The 20,835-nt window shown below is 39.1% G+C and overlaps 1 protein-coding gene across 1 annotated transcript in view; it reads left to right on the top strand.

The window, feature by feature from the left end:
- Positions 1-16,770, top strand: part of GPR149 (G protein-coupled receptor 149) — a 56,910-nt gene extending 40,140 nt beyond the window's left edge. Inside the window, exon 4 of the mRNA XM_059686853.1 lies at positions 14,509-16,770. Within this exon, the coding sequence (XP_059542836.1) occupies positions 14,509-15,081 (573 nt within the window). The 3' untranslated portion in view covers positions 15,082-16,770. The remainder of the gene's footprint in view (positions 1-14,508) is intronic.
- Positions 16,771-20,835: the final 4,065 nt, after the last annotated feature.

Genomic DNA, 20,835 nt, shown 5'->3' with positions numbered 1-20,835 from the left:
TATATAATTCTGCCATTTCAAATGTACAAGTCAATAATTTACCAAGTTGTATAATCATCACCATAAATCCACTTTAAAATATTTTTCTTATACCAATTAGATTCCCATGTGCCCACCTACTCTTAATCTATCACCATCCCCTGTCCCAGGATATTCTTAGTCAACTATTTGTCTCCATAAATTTTGGGGGGTTTGATCTTTTTACTATATTATGCTGTCTGATAAAAACAATTTTGTTTTCTATATTTTTACAAATAACATTAACATGAATTTAACATCTTTTCTAGGGTAAGAGTAATATTACCAAAAACAATTGTATTTATTTTTTGAAACTGTTTTACAAATGAAAATATGTCTTCATTCCTGATCTAATCCTGGTCAATGAAGTATGAGAAAATTTTTTCATACAACCATTTTCAGTAGTATATTCCGAACTGATACAATACCCAACTGAATGACTGTTTATTATTAAGATAAAAAACTATTTCACTTCATTTTCATTCAGTATTATTCTGTATTAGTTTCATATATACTGCAAAGTGGTTAGATAACCATTTACTTTACAGAGAGGTCCCTCTGATGCTTCAAGTACCCACCTGGCCCCATACAGAGTTATCACAAAATTATTGATTATATTTCATATGCTGTAATCTACATCTTTGTGACTATTCTGTAACTACAAATTTGTACTGCTTAATCCCTTCAGCTTTCTTTCTCAACCCCCTCTGACAACTGTCAGTCTGTTCTCTGTCTATGAGTCTGTTTCTGTTTTGTTCATTTTGTTCTTTAGATTCCACATGTAAGTGAAATTATATGATGAAAACTTTCATTTATTAGGATTCATTTATTTCTATAAAAATCATATTTTTCTAAATAAAATCAATGCATGCTTTATTTCAAGGTACAATTTATTCTCTATTTTGTTAGAAGAATAATTAGCAACACATGAAAATAAATAAATAAATATATATCATATCTGAGTTGAAATGTCATTATTAGAAATAAGAGATTTAGCATCTATTACACCAGAGAATGGAAAAACTTATCCAATATTCTCAAGAACAACACACTTAAATTCAAAATTCCTACCGGATTTCTTATAGCCTTGATGGTTGTGCTCATGGGCTCAGATAAAATTTTAAAAAGTATGAACTGAAAATATGAGAATATGATTTTCCATAAATAAAAAACAATTTAAATGCAGTGCTATATTCATTTTAGGAGGTTATATTTTGGCCATAAGATCAATGTAGAATAAAAATTCATGCTGAAACTTATTTTTATCAGATTATTTATCAGAATGGTTCATCATTTGCAATAGATGTCATCTGAAAAATGCATCAGAATATATTACAGGTATTTGAAAAGATAAGACTTTGTTTTCAATTCTATTCAGCTATAAATTGGCTTTAGGGAACTTCTATTATTCCTTCAACTGAATTTGAATTCTTTTCTCTACTTCTCTGCATCGCTAACACTATAAAATAAAATCTATTTACCCACAAAATAATATAATATTTGTATTATAAGGAGCCTTACAGGTTATATGTGCTTTGCTACTCAAAGTGTGGTCCAGGAGCCTCAGCATCATTTGAAAGCTTTTAGTAAGTGCAGAGTCTCACCACAGACATACTGAATCAGAATCTGCATTTGCACAGAACAAAAGTTTTTAATTTTAATGTCTAATTTATAAACTTTCCTTTTATGGATCATGCTCTTTGCCAAGCCCTTGATCTCAAAGGTTTTATCCTACGTTTTTAATAAAAGTTTTATAGTTTTACATTTGAGCCTATGATCCATTTTGAGTAAATTTTGAATAAAGTATGAAACTTAGTTCTAGGTTAATTTTTTTGCTTATGGATATCCAATTGCTCCAGCACTATTTGTTTAAAAGGCTACCTTTTCTCTATTGAATTGTTTTTGCACCTTTGTTAAAAAGCAGTTGGGCATATATGTGTGGGTCTACCACTCCTGGGTTCTCTTTTCTATTCTATTGATCTATGATCTACCCCCTCCACCAATAACACAGTCTTGATTATTGTAGCTAAATTGAATTTAGGTAGACTTATTACTCCCACTATACCCATTTGGGGGGAACTAATTATTCTTGAATAGAAATTTTAGAATAATCATGTGAATATATGCAAGAAAAACTTTTGATGTGATTTTAATAGGAATTACATTAAACTCATATATCAATTTGGGGAGGACATCTTTACTATGTCTGGTCTTTCAGTCCATGTACATGATGTTTCTCCATTTATTCAGATCTTTCATTTCTTTCATAAATTATATTGTACCCAGCATATAAGTACTATACAGGTTTGTTAGACTAATACCTAAGTATTTCACTTTTTAAGCGATTATAAATGGTACGGTATTTTCAATTGTGATGTCCATATGTTAACTGCTATATAGAAGTACAAATGACTCTGGAAGTTTAACTTATAGACAACTTTTACTAGCTCATTTATTATTTCTAGGAGTTTGTGTTAATTCCTTGGGATTTTACACTATGAACAATCATGTCATCTGTAAGGATTATTAACAGTTTTAGTTATTCCTTTCTGATATGTGTTCCTTTAATTTCCTTTTCTTGACTTATTTCACTGTCTAGAACTTCCAGCACTATGCTGACTAGGAGTGGTAAGAACTGACATCCTTGCCTTGCTCTTGATCTTAAGTGAAAGGAGTGTCTCACCATTAAGGATAATGTTAGTGGTTAGCATCCTTATAGATGCTCTTTATCAAGATGAGGTACTTACTCTCTATTCCTAGTGTACTTTCATAATAAATGGATGTTGAATTTTGTCAAATAGTTCTTCTGCATCAATTCATATAATCATGTGATTTTTCTTCTTCAGCCTATTAATATGGTGGATCACATCAACTTACTTCTGAATATGGAAATTAGCCTTGTAGTTCTGGGATAAACCCAACATAGTCATAGAGTATAATTCTTGTTATTGACTGCTGAATACCATTTGCAAATATTTGTTAAGGATGTCTGCATCTATATTGAGAAAGGTGATGAAGTCTACAGCTATAACTGTGAATTTGACCACTTCTTATTTCTCTTCTGCAGTCTGCTTTACATGTTTTGCCGCTCTGTTGTTTGACATAGACACAGAATTACTGTCTTCTTGGTAGATAGATTCTTTTATCATTATATAATAATCTTTCCTGTCTCTAGTAATTTTCTTTGCTCTGTAGTCTAATTTATCTGATGTTAATATAGCCATTTTTGCTTTATTTGATTGATGCTTGCATGCTATATCTTTTTCCATCCTTTTACTTTCAGCCTGCCTCTATCATTACATTGGAAGAGAGCTCTTTGTAGACAGTATATAGTCAGGTCATGTTTTAATCCACTCCAGTAATCATTGGCTTTTATTTTGTATATTTAGACAATTAGAATAAAATAGGGCAGAGGAATACGCTGCCTGAATAGTACGCGAAGATTTTAAAAGTAACATTACAATACCTATATCCTCCTAAGCTCCTTATATCAACTACTGCTAGTAGACACTAGCACTAAAAATCTCAAAAACGTCATGGATTCCTCTCTCACCTCCCAACAATAGCTAATACTTATGGAGCACTTCGTGTGAAGCACTCAACTAATCATTTAACATGCATGAGCTCATCTATTCTTTCTATTTTGCAAGTGACATAACTGAAGCTTGGAGAGGTAAGGATTACAGGGATAGGGGCTCAACTGAGTTCAAAGGCAGGTAGGTGTATGTGACTCTATAGCAGTACTTCACTCTCTTGTTCCCATAGGCCTTTGCAGGTTCTAGGTAGATTAGCAGAGTGAGGTGTTATTCATATTTTATCTGCCAACACTATGACTTGAAGTAAGAGCAGAACAGCTAAGAGCAGATTATCCTTGATTTGGATTTGACTATGACATTTACTAACTTGAGTTACCTCGCCATGACTCAATTATGTCATCTACAATATTGGGATGAGGAGTGTTTCTATTTTATATGGTTGATGTGAAAAGTATATAAGAAAATGTACAGGGTGGGGCAAACATAGGTTTATTAAACGTTTAAATGAAGGTGACAGTATGATACAGGAATATTTGGGAGTTGAATATATAAAAATAAAATTCCAAAAGTAAATTATTAAAAATCTAGTGAATTGTTTTTTTCACAAAGTTCTTGCTCTCCCTGCTATTTTTAAGTGTTCCTGTCTCTTATCTCCCAAACCACCTTAGATGGTCAACATGACTTATTACTCAAAGTACTGTACTTTTACATGCCTAAGTTACCCAAATCATCTAGAGATAATCTGTATGATCTTAATTTATATTAAAATTGTCAGTCTCTTGAATTGCTCATGAGTTAATAACAGAATTCTGGTTTCCAGGGCAGAAAACCCATGATCCACTCTTGGCTAAGGCAGATTTCTTTTTCTTTTTTTATTAAATATATTTTATTTATTTTTTTACAGAAAGGAAGGGAGAGGGATAGAGAGTTAGAAACATCGATGAGAGAGAAACATCGATCAGCTGCCTCCAGCACACTCCCTACTGGGTATGTGCCCACAATCAAGGTACATGCCCTTGGCCGGAATTGAACCTGGGACTCTTGAGTCCGCAGGCCGACACTCTATAAACTGAGCAAACCCAGTTAGGGCTAAGGCAGATTTCTTATAAAGCGACAGCATGATGCAGTGGAAAGAGCACTTAACTTGGAGTTAAGAAACCTGAGACCTGGTACCAGTCCTGATATTATTACCTACTACAGGCCCCATGCACGAATTCATGCACAGGGGAGGGAGGGTTCTCAGCCTGGCCTGCGCTCTCTTGCAGCAACCCTGGCCTGCAGGGATCAGGCCTAAACTGGCAGTCAAACATCCCCTGAGGGATGTAGCAGTGTGCCAAGCAGCACATGGCCAGGGAGGAGCCCGAGCCAGGGCTGGGCACCGCTTGTGTTCATCCTGGCCTGCTGTACCTTCTACCACCGCTCAGTAGGGAGAGGCTCCTGCCGCTGCAGCTGTGCTCGCCACCCATAAGCCCGGCTTCTGGCTGAGTGACGCTCCCTCCGTGGGAGAACACTGACCACCAGGGGGAAGCTCCTGCATTGAGTGTCTGCCCCCTGGTGGTCAGTGCATGTCATAGCAACTGGTTGACCGCTCGTTCCGGTTGGTCGTAACAGCCACTTAGTCTTTTATATATATAGATGTGACCCTGGGCAAGCAGTTTCCCATCCAGGGCTGTCAGTTCTCCCAATATCAAATGAGAAACTAAAACTGCATGATCTCTGGTGATTGCTAGGATCCTATGTGCTATCCCAATATGTTTTTCTTGAATGATTTAGATAATCAACAGCATACTTCATCATGTTAGGAGAAAATTTTGGAGCAACGCTTTTATATTGTAATTTCACTCTGAATTCACCTGGAGACTTAAAGTGAAGAAGAAAAAAGATTCAATATACCCAAGGCCAGTCAGTCTGAATCAATTATCAGAGCAGATTATTTGTGCTAATGTGTTTACATGGCATGCTTTCTCTTCCTGAAGCATTTCTGAGATTTAGAGACTGCTTTTCATTTTCAAACAAAAAAGCTTCCAGCCACCTACACTCAGGAATACAACAATAATGGATTGTCATTATTCCCAACAGTTTATGCTAATTCATTGACTTTCAAGTGGAAAGAAAGCAGAGAGTACTAAATGAGAAGTTTTATGTTCTCTGAAGCTATCATTTTTTATCATGCACTAAACTTTTGCACACAATTCAGTCCCCTAATATTCTATTTTATTTTTATTAAAAGATAGGTTTTTATATGTTCTTCTGATGTACTTGAAACTATTATCATTTAATGCATAGCACTGTTAAAATATAAAAAATGAATTTTAAGCAGCAACATTTTAAAAAGATTATCTTATTTTTTATGCTTTAGGAAGTTAAAATATGGAATCTAAAAAGCCTACAAAGTCATTGTTTCAGATTCATTGTCATGCACACATTTATTCATCTAACTAAATACATATTTTTAAATTATATTTTTATTGCCTTTTTTGGAAAGAAAATGGAAGGGAGAGGGACAGAGATAGAAACATCGATGAGAGAGAAAAATCAATATAGATGGCTGCCTCCTGCATGGCCCCTACTGGTACTCGAGCCTGCAACCAAGGCATGTGCCCTGACCAGGAGTGGAACTGGTCATTCTTGGTGCATGGGTTGACATTCAACCACTGAGCCACACCGGCCAGGCTAACACATATTTTTAAGGGTTTGCCACATGCCAGCCACTGTGATAGATAGCAGAGAAAATACAGAGCAACAAGGAATCTTCCTTTAAGGAGATTTCAGTCTATGTGGATTTAACAGAAATGCCACAAATCTAATCTCCAGAAGAAAAGGGGCAGTTATCAAACTCTGTAAAATGTCTATTTACATATGTGTTTTAGTAATATTTTGCATGAAACATTACATTAGTTTCCTAGGGCAACCATAACAAATCACCACAAACTTAGACAGCTTAAAACATCAGAAAGCTATTGACTCACATTTCTGGAGGTCAGAAGTCTAAAATCAAGGTGTAGGCGAGGCCTTACTCCTCTGAGGCTCTAAGAGAGGATCCTTTCTTCTTGGTTTATGACAGCGTAACTCCAACTGTTGTCTCCTTTCCATGTCCATCTTCCCGGTGTCAGTCTATGTTCAATTTTCTCTTTCCTTAAAAGAACAGGAGTCACTGAAATTAGGGTTCACCCTAATCCTGTATGACTTTATCTTAATTTGATTATATCTGTAAAGACCTTATTTCCAAATGAGGTCATACTCACAGGCTGTAGGTGGAGATGAACTTTGGAGGGGACACTGTTCAACTCAGTACAAAGATAAAAATAAACTAAACCAATATTAACAGTTTTTTATATTATCTCCTTCTTACAAATAATGTTAATTTTCTCATTAGGTTTTATTGCTTTTTACTTTTGGTCTTTTTTGGAAATTGTTCTTGAACTTTATCAATGGTTTGCAAATCTATAGGCTACATTGCAGCTTGTGACTCAAGTACTATAATTATTTTTTTTTTGAAATGGAATTCTCTGTTTATTTTAACTTAATGTTAACATTGACAGCTTGTTAGACTCAAATTTTTATAATACTTTTTCAATAAAATAAGTGCAGAGGACCTAATACAGACCCTGGCCACTGTGAAAGTGCTATAAATTTTTGCCTGGCTAGGGTCGAAGGATCTTTTTCCTTTCTGATAATTATTTTTCTCCATCTGGTTTGTCTCCTGTCTCCTAACCTAAAAATAGCGCAAACCCAAATACAGAATGTTGGTTCACAAATCCCAAATGCAAAACAAACCCCAAACACAGCACAAATCCCAAAAGCAACATAAACACCAAACTGACTACCAAACTGAACTCTGAGGTTAACTACCATCATAGGCAACCCACACTCATTACTCTACCCCTGTATCTTGATGACCTCTAGTAATAATTTATATTCTCTGCCCCCTCTATTACCTAATCAATTTCCATGAGCAAAGTCATCAGCAGCAGCATATAATTTAGAAATATCTATCCTATCTAGTAATAGACAAACATGGTAATTATCTGTACCTCCAACACACTTCCCATTGGCTAATCAGGGCAATATGCAAATTAACTGCCAACCAAGATGGTGGCCGGCAGCCAAGCAGCTGAGGAGAACAGGAGGCTTGCTTGCTCCAGTGAAGGAGGAAGCCAAGGTTCCCCGCCTGCCGCTGCCGGGCTCTGAGCTTGCACTCTAAGAAACAAAGTTGCAATTATAGAACCTAAACAAACCCCAGGCTTTCAGCCAGCTGGCCAAGCTGGAGCTAAAACAGTGTTTCAATTATAGAACCCAAACAAACCCAGATACCTGCTTTCAGCAGCCAAGGTCTCAGAGCTAGAGCCGAGCCTCAGAGCTAAAGCCGGCTCTCAGCTCCAGTGACAGCCATAGAAGGTAAATAAATCCCAGAATAAAAAAAAAAAAAAGAAAGAAAAAAAGGAGAGGTTGGGAGCTTCAGTCACCCGCCAGCCTGAAAATGGCCCTGAGCCCCTCACCCAGACTGGCCAGGCACCCCAGTGGAGACCCCCACTCTGAAGGGGGTGTAACCAGCTGTAAACAGTCATCATCCCCTCATCCAGGCTGGTCAGGAACCAAGCGGGACCCCCACCCTGATCCAGGACACACTTCCAGGCAAACCAGCCAGCCCCCACCCGTGCACCAGGCCTCTATCCTATATAGTAAAAGGGTAATATGCCTCCCAGCACTGGGATCAGCAGAGCCGTGAGGCCTCACTGCCCCTGTGTCAAGCAGAGCCACGAGGTCTCCCAGCACCAGGATCAGCTGAGCCGCGAGGCCTCCTGGCCGCCTGGAGCAGCATGACGGGGCAGCGCCCAAAACCCCTGATTGCCCTGGGGCTCTGTGTGTGACAGGGGGTGGGGCCACAACCTCCCTATCCGCCCTGCTCTGTTCGTGACAGGGGAAGGCGCCCCAACCCCCTGATTAGCCCTGCTCTGTGCCTGATAGGGAGGAGCTCCCCACCCCCTGATCAGCCCTGCTCTGTGTGTGACAGGGTGCAGTGCCCCAACCCCGCCATGGGCCCTGCTCTGTGTGTGATGGGGTGGAGCCACAACCTCCCCATCGGCCCTTCCCTGAGTGTGAGAGGGGGTGTGCCCCAAACCCGCAGTTGGCCCTGCTCTGTGGGTGACAGGGGGCGGTGCCCCAAACCCCTGATCTGCCCTGCTCTGTGACAGGGTGGAGCCGCAACCTCCCCATCAGCCCTTCCCTGAGTGTGACAGGGGGGAGTGCACCAAACCCCCAGTTGGCCCTGCTCTGTGGGTGACAGGGGGTGGTGCCCCAACCCCCTGATTGGCCCTGCTCTGTGCGTGACAGGGGGTGGCGCCGTAACCTCCCCATCGACCCTGCCTTGAGTGTGACAGGGGGCGGTGCCCCAACCCCCCAATTGGCCCTACCCTGAGCATGACTGAGGGTGGCATCACAACCTCCCGATCCACCCTGCTCTGTGCATGACAGGGGGTGGCGCCCCAACTCCCCAATCAGGCCTGCTCTGAGCCTGACCAGGGGCTGCACCTAGGGATTGGGCCTGCCCTCTGCCACCCGGGAGCAGGCCTAAGCCAGCAGGTCGTTATCTCCCGAGGGGTCCCAGACTGTGAGAGGGCACAAGTGGGGCTGGGGGACACCCCCTCCCCCCCCCCCGAGTGCACAAATTTTTGTGCACCGGGCCTCTAGTCTATATATAAAAGCCAAAGCGACCATTACAGTGGAATGACCAGTCACTATGATGCACACTGAGCAGGCAGGCAGGTGAGCAGTTAGGGATAAGCGGTCCCAAATTGCAAGAGGGATGTATGACTGCTGGATGTTTGACTGCAGGGATCAGGCCTAAACTGGCAGTCGGACACCCCCCGAGGGGTCCCAGATTGCAAGAGGATGCTGGCTGGGCTGAGGGACCGCCCTCTCCTATGCACAACTTTTGTGCACCAGGCCTCTAGTAAAATATAAATCCTTCCCCATCTACCTCCAGAAAAGTTTTTTCAAACCTTTTCCTATGCCTACAATATGTACATGTATATGCCTATGTATCTATCTTTTTTATCCCTGTAAATGTATAATTTACTGGATTCATTTCTGGTAGGTGTTTTTCTACAAAAAAACTGGATCATACTATTAATATTATTTTACAATTTACTTTTATAACTTAAAATGGTATTTTTACTCATCTGTAAAAATTGAGCTCTGCTCTGGGAAGGATTCTTAGGCCTCCTTTTCCCTCCCTCCATTCTCAGTTAAGTGCTATTATTCCACATTCTCACAATTTTTCAGCTTGGATCTACTGTAGCATGAATCACAGGAAAATGTAATTGTTTACGAGCTTCGTTATTTCTGTATTCTATGGGCTCTTAAGACCTGAAAGCCTCTTTATTCTTGCTACAGGCCTACCAGCTAGCCCAGTGCTAGCACTTAATAGTAATTGAATGTCTGTTCTCACTGCTTCTGATTTCTCTCCATTTTAGCCCTCCCTCCATCTCCTAAAAGAGGTGGAAAATTCTGCTGATTTTACTCAAATTCTGTCAGGTCCCTCCCTGAATCTCTATCCCTATTACTACTCCCTTAGTCCAAGCTCCTATTTTCCCTCCACTAACGCAATGTTTCTCTAACTTAAATAATAGTCTCTTTTAAAGAAAACATTTTTTATGAACTTGTTGAATCAAATTTTTGATTTTGATTAAAGACATACAAACAAAATTTGGCATAAATCTTATACTAATACTTCTTACATAAATCTAAAACCAGAACAACTTAAACATTAAAAACTTTCATAACCAATAAAATTAAAACTACTGAATTAGCCTTAAGTGAATGTACTATTTTGTTAAAACTAACTTGCCAATTTTGGATTAATAGTATAAAGATATATGTTCAGAACTGTTTCTATATAATCTGTCTCTGTGTTTTTACTTTTATGACTCTCAAATGGAGACCATCATTTTAAATAAGAATGTTTCAATATTTTCAGAAAAATATATGTATATGTCATATTCATGTTACTAGTGTGTTACATGTACAGATATATACACAATGTGTCAGCACATATATTCAGCTATTATAAACATGCATGAAAGAAAAAAGATGTCACAAAATAATTTTGATAACAAAAGACTTACTGTGCTATTTCAGAATAATGAGACTTCATACTTAGCAAAACTCTGGCACTATGCAACTCTCAAATACCAATTTTAATGAGCTGTCATTTGATAACTCAGTAAAGCTTGTTTGTTCATTTAAAGATAAGGTTAGCAAGGGAGAGTTACTAAAATGTGCATTATGTGGATGTATAAAACCAGACACACACAAAAATTGTTTATCACATTTGCTTTTATATTAACTGCTCATCAGTGATTCAAGTTGGTATATGGTATAAAGACATGTTATGCTGTTGATGCACTAACAAATGTGCTTTTAAAATAGATGTGCCAATACTGCTGGGCACTGGTAACTCAGTTTTCTCATCACATTTTTCTTTTTTCTTTTTAAAATATATTTTTATTGACTTCAAAGAGGAAAGGAAAGGGAGAGAGAGAGAAAAACATCAATGATGACAGAAAATCATTGATTGGCTACCTCCTGTAGGCCCCCTACTGGGGATGGAACCTGCAACCTGAACATGTGCCCTAACTGGGAATCGAACCCTGACCTCCTGGGAGGTCAACATTCAACCACTGAGCCACAGTGGCTGGGCACATTTTTCTTTTTTTAAATATAATAATCCATAGGACTCTGTTTATGCAACATTCTATATCAAAGAGAAAACTTATAAACAATTTTTTAAGTTCTGATGTAGGGTTTTTTATCTTCTTCCAATAAAGTGTAATGTAAGGAAGTTCAGCTTTCAGGTTAACTAGCTTTCAGAATAAAGAAGGCTGTGCGGGGTATTTATAATTCACATTATTAAATGACAGTCAGATTTTCTGATTATATAAATGTCTGTCAATTTTGATTTTTTAAAAAAAAAGAAATTTCTGACTTTGATAACAAAGGTTTTATCAGGATGGAAAACCTTTAAGTTGGCCCTTTAATTTATGACTTATTACTCAGAAAGAATGGCTTTTAAAACTGTAAATTTAAAACTATAAATCTTTTCTTTTTTTCATTTTCTTTTTTTAAAAAAAAAAATATTTTATTGATTTTTTTCAGAGAGGAAGGGAGAGAGATAGAGTGCCAGAAACATCGATGAGAGAGAAACATCAATCAGCTGCCTCCTGCACACCCCCCACCGGGGATGTGCCCGCAACCAAGGCACATGCCCTAGACTGGAATCGAACCTGGGACTCTTCAGTCTGCAGACCGGCGCTCTAACCACTGAGAAAAACCAGCCAGGGCATCTTTTTTTCTTTTTTAATGTTTATGTATTGATTGATTTTAGAGAGAAAGAGGAAAGGGAGAGTGAGAGAGAAATATCAATTTATTGTTCCACTTAATTTATACACATTCATTAGTTGCTTCTTGTATGTGCCCTGACCGGGAATCCAACCCACAACCTTGGAATTTTAGGACAGTGCTTTAAGAAACTGAGCTACCCAGCCAGGGCCTAAATCTTTTCTTGATTCTTAATATCCATTTCAAATACCACCCTATATGAAATCTTCTACCAGATGTCGTCATGCCTTACTTAAATCCACAAAACTTGGTTCCTATCTCTAATAGACACTTAAAGTTTTATTTTGTTTCTTCACGTCTATCTCACCCAATTACCTGTGAAGTCTTTGAATCAAGTATAGTAAATCTTTATATAGAGGCCCAGTGCATGAAATTCCTGCATGGGTAGGGTCCCTAGTGGCTGTTGCCTGCTGGCCAGGTGGGGAGGGCCCTCCTCCCATCCTCCTGCCAACACCGCTGCCAGCCCTGCCCCCTGGCTGAACTCCCAGTCAAGGGGACAATTTGCATATTAGGCTTTTATTATATAGGATATGTATTATATGTATAGTTTATAGTATATCTGTACAACCAATTTAAATTCAAGATAGTGCACATAATAGGTACTCGGCAAACGTTTCATGAATGAATGTATAAAAAAATAAATAAAAGTCACTTCTCCTTTGCCAAAAGTTGTTGCCACTAAAACAGTTCTCTGGTGCTGCAATGAACCTAAGAATTGTCCCTCTGTCTCTCCTGCTTCAGTCGACATCACACATGTGAAGTTGGTGAAGTTCTTTGCCTCAGCAGAAGGGTAAACTGAGCTTTACAGTGTAAGATTTCAAAGTTTATGAAAGGACAAGGCCCTCAAGTCAGGTTCCCAGGTTTCCTTATAGATAAACAGAGCTCAAGATTTCTCCATAGGCAATAACGGAAAGCCTAGTGACGTCTCACATGTCCTAGACTGTACTTTTTATGGTCCCTAAATGCAAGGAGTGAGGCATGATGGCATCAGGCATCCTCCTGTAAAAATTCTCCAAGTAGGTGAGAATCCAAACTATTCACCAATAGCAGGACCCTGGTCCTGGACTTTCTCTCGCCACTCTTAGGTCCATATACAAAATGCCCATGGCTAACAGGGTGACCAACCACTCTGGTTTCTTTGGGATAGAGAGATTTCCTGGGATACTGGACTTTCAGTGCTAAAACTGGGATAGTCACAGACACACTGGGGAGATTGATCATCCTGAATTGGCAAAACACCATGAGCCTTCATGCTAATTCCCCTACTGGAAAAACACTCTTAAGCCAACACTCTTAACACTCCTCAGTTAGTATCTCCAGGCTTTACAGGGGACACATGTATAAAAGTATAGGTTAACCATCCCATAGCCCCTTCTTTTTGAATGAATGAAGGGTTATGTCATTTCTTTAGTTGCAGTAATGGATCCCAAGCCTCAGCATGCCACAGAATCACCCGGAAGGCTTATTTAAAGTACAGATTGGTCAATGTTTGTTTGTTTTTCTCTCTCTCTCCCTTCTTCCCTTCCACTCTCTCTAAAATTCAATGGGAAAAAACATCCTCAGGTGAGGATTAACAAAAAAAATCAATTAATTAATTAAGTAAAATCTAGATTGCTGAGCTCCACCCTCAGAGTTTCTAAGTAAGTAGTTGTGGAATGGAGCTCAAAAATCACATTTCTTACAAGTTACAAGGTGATACTGATGATGCTTGATCTAGAGACCTAGGTTTGAGAACCTCTGCTCTAGTAGGTTGGCATATCTTCTTCTGAGACTAACATGTAATCAGAAAAGGAGCCCATTAAAAGAATAAAGGTATGAATCAACAACATAAAGTACAGACTATCATAAAATTTGGTATTATTTTCTTCATTTCTTAATATTTCTCAATGGTGAGTACAATTTTTAAAAGAGTTTAATACACAAAGTTTTAAATATAAAAAGGTTTAAATTTTTAGGCAAGTTTTTGCAGAGATATTGGGGGAGTTCCTGATCACTGGGTTTACTTAAACGACTGTGATTTCTCTGTGGAAAAATAAGCATACTGTAGCACAGTTTCAGTGAAACTTGGTTCCTCTTTTGTGTGCACAAACCTAACCATTGAAATATTTTTTGTACCTAACCTGAATCTTAGTTCTCTCTGGCATTCTAAGGGGGACTGGGGTGCTTTCAATCTATGCAAACCTCTCAATGTTACTGACTATGTAGCAAAAACATAAAAGCAATTCTCGATTATAAATTGCATTTAATTTTATGCTCATATTCTTCTCTTGAAAACATCTACTGCTGCCCATCAATACACAAATTTTGTTTTCGGCAGTAGAAATATCTCCCATATCCTCAAAGAAAGGCTCCTGACTGCCCTCATTTAGATGTTGTATTTGACCTAGAACAAACTGCATGATGGTGGAATTTAAAGCCCTTATCTGTGAAAGGTTTCTAGGGAAATAGGTCTCTATTGGCAAAAAATCACCATTTTGATGAATAAAACGACTTTCTCAATGGCCTAATCTCAGCAACTAGTTTTCAATAATCACCATTTCGTTTTTGTCCCCAGCGTTCCGGTGGTGGCCTTGCCATTCCCTTGTGTGCGTTCCAGGGGATGGTGTCTCTCCAGGCCCCGACAGGGAAAACACTATCTCTTTCTACCTATGAGGTAAGCACAGAAGGACAGAAAATAACCCCAGCCTCTAAGAAAATAGAAGTCTATCGATCCAAAAGTGTTGGCCATGAACCAAACTCAGAAGATTCTCCATCCACATTTGCGGACACCAGTGTAAAAATACATTTGGAGGTTCTTGAAATTTGTGATAATGAAGAGGCCTTGGACACTGTGTCGATCATTAGCAACATCAGCCAGTCCTCCACACAGGTCCGATCTCCATCCCTACGCTACTCACGGAAAGAAAACAGATTTGTTTCATGTGACTTGGGAGAAACAGCCTCGTATTCTCTCTTTTTACCCACAAGTAGTCCTGATGGTAACATCAACATCTCCATCCCAGACACCGTTGAAGCACACAGGCAGAACAGTAAAAGGCAGCATCAAGAGAGGGATGGCTACCAAGAGGAAATCCAGTTGTTAAATCAAGCTTACAGGAAGAGAGAGGAAGAAAGCAAGGGTAGCTAGTGACCACTTGGTCTAGTGCAGGCAAGAATGGTGCCTCAACTCCACCCCGCTAAACTAACACCTTTGTTCTAAGTCTCTTTGACTTCCTTTTTCATTTGTTGGTTTACATAAGCTTTACAGATATACTAGTTACTTATTTGTACTGCAAACAGCTGCAAATAGTGCAAACATTTAAGTGCTTTTGATGTGTCACTTTAATGATCACACACTGTGGTAATTAAAAGATTTGTTTCTTATCCAATTTCTAAAAATCTTTTCTAAATCAAATCTTGGCCTAGTTTATTAATGTTTTGCCAATGTTTGTCAACATCAGAGTAAACAAAAAATTATTTAAGCTTAATGAGTATACTGTTCCCATGCATGTTTCTACACATAATGTTGGGCTTTAAACTGCAAGGGGGAAAAAGACATTTGGGGAATGAAAGAAATGTAGCAAAACTCTTGAGTTGTGTTGGAAGAGGCTTGCCGAAATGTGATTTGCAAAGCAAGCTTATTACAGTTACAGCTTTAACTTTGCACTGATGTCTAGAAAATATATTCTTGTATAAAATTGCAAATTAACTTCCAACTTCAAACCATGCATGTCCCTAGTCCGTAAATAGTTGTTTCCTTCATTTCTACAAAATACAAATTGTTTACTGAATTTTTAAATTTTCTTTCTCTCTTTAATATAACAGTGTTTTCATCTTTTCAGTATGTCAAGACTGCCCTTAAAACAAATACTTTGTGTGTTTCAAGTGGAACTACAAATAGTCTTTAACTGAAACATTATTTGGAAAGGTTGTAAATATAAACTTCATCATTTCTAGAACTGTTCACTTTAATTGAATGGAAATTGAGGAAAAACTGCCAAATTAATTTCTGTGAGGTACACCCAATTAGACTAACAAAATTTCTGGGTAAAGTAGAGAAAAATCCTCGAAGTCCAAAACAAAAGTGTCTGTTTCTAAAGCCGCAGATTTGACAAACCTTCTTAGCCATTTTTAAAGCACAGAAAATTTTAGTTCAAATAATATTCCAACTTTAGGTGCTTTTTTCTTTCTCAAAGATATGAGTATCTCAAGCAAAGAAACAATTAAATATATTTTATTAAATGATTGTTAGGTACATATTTCAAGATTAATGAAAACCAATATTTAAAGAGCACGAGAATTTGATTGGAAAATAGTAATACCCGTTTTCCCTTCTGTGTCCCCAACCTTCCCACCCCCACCCCCACCCCCACTGTAATTGGGCCTATACTGTGGCAACTGAAAAACAAAAACAACTTGGTTGTTGAATTAACCACACCATGGATACACTTAAATGCTCTGCTGTATTGACACTATGCCAGGATAATTTAGCCCAAAGCCACAGCTTGGAAGGCTAATCAGTATCACATTAGTAACCTATAACACTTCAAACTCCAACCCAACAGTGGTTGAATCTACAAAAACCCTCTACAGGGGCTGTGCCTAAGCTTGAGTGTTTCCTCCTCCCAAGCCTTGATCAGAGAGGAGAAGGTTCAGCTACATCAGTGTAAAATCCACTTACACTTTAATGTCATTGTGACTATAAAAATAAAAATGTGTTCCTGTTATAATAAGAAATGCTATAACACCCTTATAGATATTTTGTGCTATAATTAAATATCTTACCCTTGCATTATTCTATTGTTCTTCTTATTAATAAATATTACATTTCATATAAGTTGTCTCTTTTTTCTATATATTTTATATCTACAGACAAAAGCTACTTACCTAATAAAAATATCACCATCTGGTGGTAACTCATATAAACTGAAAAGACTTAATCTCTAAAACTCCCTAGTAATAATATAAACACATAATATATAATCCCAAAGACTTCCAAGAGTTGTGACTGACAGAGATAACCATTTTAAAGACAGCAAACATCACGGTATTACTCACAATATAATAAAAAAGAGACCCGGTTTGCATTATTTGGAAGCTTTTCTCAACATGGTTCTGTAGTATCGGATTTCATAAGCAGTCTCTTAATTTCTCGTACTAGTCAGCACCTTCCAATCATTTATTTATTATAATATTGAATGACTGCCTATTTACATGCTAGATTTTGTTCTAGGTAGTTAGGAGTATAACTGTGAACAAAAATAATCCAAATATAAGTATACTGTGTGTTTAAGCCAACTGCAAATTTAGAAAACACAGTCCACACAGAACTTTACTCACTTCTGACACCAATTGTGAGTTCAGAATGTTCCCCAAACCACTATCAGTCTCAATACTTCACCAGAAGGACTCACAGAACTCACTGAAAACTATACACTCACAGTTATGGAGTATTGCATGGCAAGAATACAGATTAAAATTAATCAAGAGAAGCAGCACACACAGCAGAATCCAGAAAAAGTCTAAATGTGGAGCTTCTGTTGTCCCCTCCACATAGAGTCATGGATAGCATTCCCGGCCTCAATGTGTACAACTATCTTGCTTGTACAGTGGAAAGAACACGGGGTTAGGAATCAGAAGGATTAATTTCAATCTCTGATTCTGACTTTACCACTGTTTGACCACACTAAAACTCTCCAGAACTCAGTTTATTCTAGAGTAGATGTTAGAAAGATTAGGGGTGAAGTGAGCCCAGAAAGATTAAATGATCTCTAAAACCTTTTAGCCATTCTAAGATATTAAATGAAGGCTAAACAAAAACCTACTGTGATTACATGATTCTCTTCTTCATTCAAGAAGGATATCCTTGCCGAAACCGGTTTGGCTCAGTGGATAGAGCGTCGGCCTGAGGACTGAGGGGTCCCGGGTTCGATTCCGGTCAAGGGCATGTACCTGGGTTGCGGGCATATCCCCAGTGGGGGATGTGCAGGAGGCGGCTGATCGATGTTTCTCTCTCATCGATGTTTCTAACTATCTCTCTCCCTTCCTCTCTGTAAAAAATCAATAAAATATATTTAAAAAAAAAAAGGATATCCTTAATGGATTTGGGCCTAGCAAAGACTTCATATTCTTGAATCAAGAGACCTCAATGCTCACAAATTTTAGTATTAAGACCAGGAAAAAGACTCCCCAAAGGTAAGTAAGGCAAGAGAAGCTGGTAGTAGGAACAGACATACAGGAGGACAGATCAATTTGAGATAATAAAAAAGTAAAATCTAGAATTCCAGGGGAATACAAGGTTACAATGAGTAATTTTTCTCTTTAGCTTGGACATACTGAAATCTATAACCAGAGATTATATGATATATATATATATATATATATATATATATATATATATACACACACAGATATATATATATACACACACACACACACACATAAATACATTAAAAATATGGTCTGATTGCAAAGCTCTAAGCAGGAAATGTGGCAAGCTGAAATGGGAACAGGAATTCATAATACAAACACATCTTCCCTTCTTTCTCCCCGATGTGTCCTCCACATTATCCTACAACTAGGGGCCCGGTGCACGAAATTCGTGCACTGGGTGTGTGTGTGGGGGGGGGGGGGTGTCCCTCAGCCCAGCCTGCCCCCTCTCACATACTGGGAGCCCTCAGGCGTTGACCCCCATCACCCTCCAATCACAGGATCGGCCCCTTGGCCAGGCCTGACGCCTCTGGCCTAGGCGTCCAGCCTGGGAAGCAGGGACCTGCAGTGGCAGCGGGGGCGGGGGGGCCGCGATCGAGTGGGTTCCACCCCTGCCTCTGCAGGATGCCTCTGGCTGAGGCGTCCGGCCCGGGCAGCGGGGACCCGCAGCTGCAGCGGCCCCGCGATCGTGGGCTTCGCTTTAGGCCCAGGCAAGGGACCCCTAGCTCCTGGGACTGCCAGCTTCGACCGTGCCCAGCTCCCATCGCTGGCTCCACCCCTACTTCCTGCTATCACTGGCCAGGGCGGAAAAGGCACCTGATTCTCCGATCATGGCTGGGGGGCAGGGCAAAGGCGGCCCCAGGGCCGCCTTTGCCCTGCCCCCCAGTTCTTAGCTCCCCCCTGGGTTTCTGATCACTGTCAGTGCAGGGGGCTTCTTCCTGCTTTCCCTTTCGCCTCCCTGCATTGTGCCTACATATGCAAATTAACCGCCATCTTGTTGGCAGTTAACTGCCAATCTTAGTTGGCAGTTAATTTGCATATAGCCCTGATTAGCCAATGAAAAGGGTATCGTCGTACGCCAATTACCATTTTTCTCTTTTATTAGTGTAGATAATAAGGTCTTCTTGTTCTTTGACTTGCTGTGTATCACAGATTTCCATTTCTTCATATCACCTTTCTTAAGGCAAACTTCACTCTGTCACCTCCCTGGAGTTATAATTGTGTAATGTCTATTGGGGAACTTGGCTTATGGGGGTAGGATTAAAAATATATCAATTTAGTATCTATAATAATAAAAGCATAATATGCTAATTAGACCAGATGTCCTTTCAGACAACCTTCCAGACAAAGCTGGGGCTGCAAGGGAAACCCGGGTCTCGGGTGCCAGAGGGAAGCCGGTGCCAGCAGCCAGGGGAAGGAAGACCTACTCTTGCATGAATTTCGTGCATCAGGCCTCTAGTTTTAAAAATATTTTTGATAAACAGGTAAATTAATGTTTTGATTATTGAAAATAGAAGCTTTATAAATCAAGGAGGCATAAGTAATGTGTAGACACCTAATTTTTATTAACTTTCATAAGACTGCATTATTTCTTATGAACTATATCAGTAGTAGTGGTATTCTTTCCTTGGAATTGTCTCATTGTTTTTAGTCTTTCTGTTCCTTGAGTTTCTTGGCCTAACTATAGTAAAAGAGAGAGAAAAAAAATAGTACCTGCTTAGTTACCTAACATAAAATAAGCACTAATTAAATGCTACTTATCATTCCTTTTCTTACTCCTGGACAACAGCAGGAGTGCTTGTGATGCAACACGAGAAGTCTATAAAATTCTCATAATAGTGGTGTAACATGCATTCGCAGAAGGCCTGAATGAGGACATATAGCCGATTGTATCTTCCAAAGATGGGCACAATATCTCCCATCCCACATGCTTTTCTCATAGTGTGACCTTGGTTCTCCTCCCATTGCATGGTGAAGCCTCACTGCCCTTTTACCTGGGTGGACATCTATAACTGATGCAAATAATATAGTACAGTGGACATGACTTCTGAGGCCAGTTAATCAATATGTCAGTCTGCTTTGTGACACTTGCTCTTGGAACCCAGCTGCTATTCTGGGAGGAGGATGAAACCAGGTGGAGAGGCTACATGTAGGAATTCCAGCCCTTAACCAGCCTAGGTTCCAGCTGCAAACCAGCATCAACCACGAGATGTTTGCATGAAGATGTTTGCAAATGATTCAGGCCCCAAACTATCACCCCACTGCAGAGAGGAAAGAAGGAGTAAAAAAGGCCTAAGAGAGAGCAACTTCATAATTACCCTAAACAAAACAAAAAAATGAGTTGGTAATTTTATGAGGTTCCCTCTATTTCCTTCTTGTCTAGCAAGAAGAAAATTAAGAGAACCCCCCACCCCACATTTTCTTTGCCCATCTCTGTTGTATATTCAATAAATTTGTGATTTTACTATAACTTATAGTCAAGAAGAGTCATTCTCTACAAATTCATTTTCAGTATAACCAAACTTTTCCAATTTGAGTTAAAAAATGTTATGCGAAAAGACACTCTATTGAGTTATATAATAAGTTCTTCCATATCCTTCCTGATATAAGAGAGAAACAAATATTTTCTCCCCTTTCCCATCCTCTCACAGCCACATATTTATATTCTATAGAGGTCTAAGATTACTTATAT

This window comes from Myotis daubentonii, chromosome 3 (genome assembly GCF_963259705.1).
Source record: "Myotis daubentonii chromosome 3, mMyoDau2.1, whole genome shotgun sequence".
Classification (NCBI taxonomy): domain Eukaryota; kingdom Metazoa; phylum Chordata; class Mammalia; order Chiroptera; family Vespertilionidae; genus Myotis; species Myotis daubentonii.
This window is presented reverse-complemented; position numbering and strand designations above follow the sequence as displayed.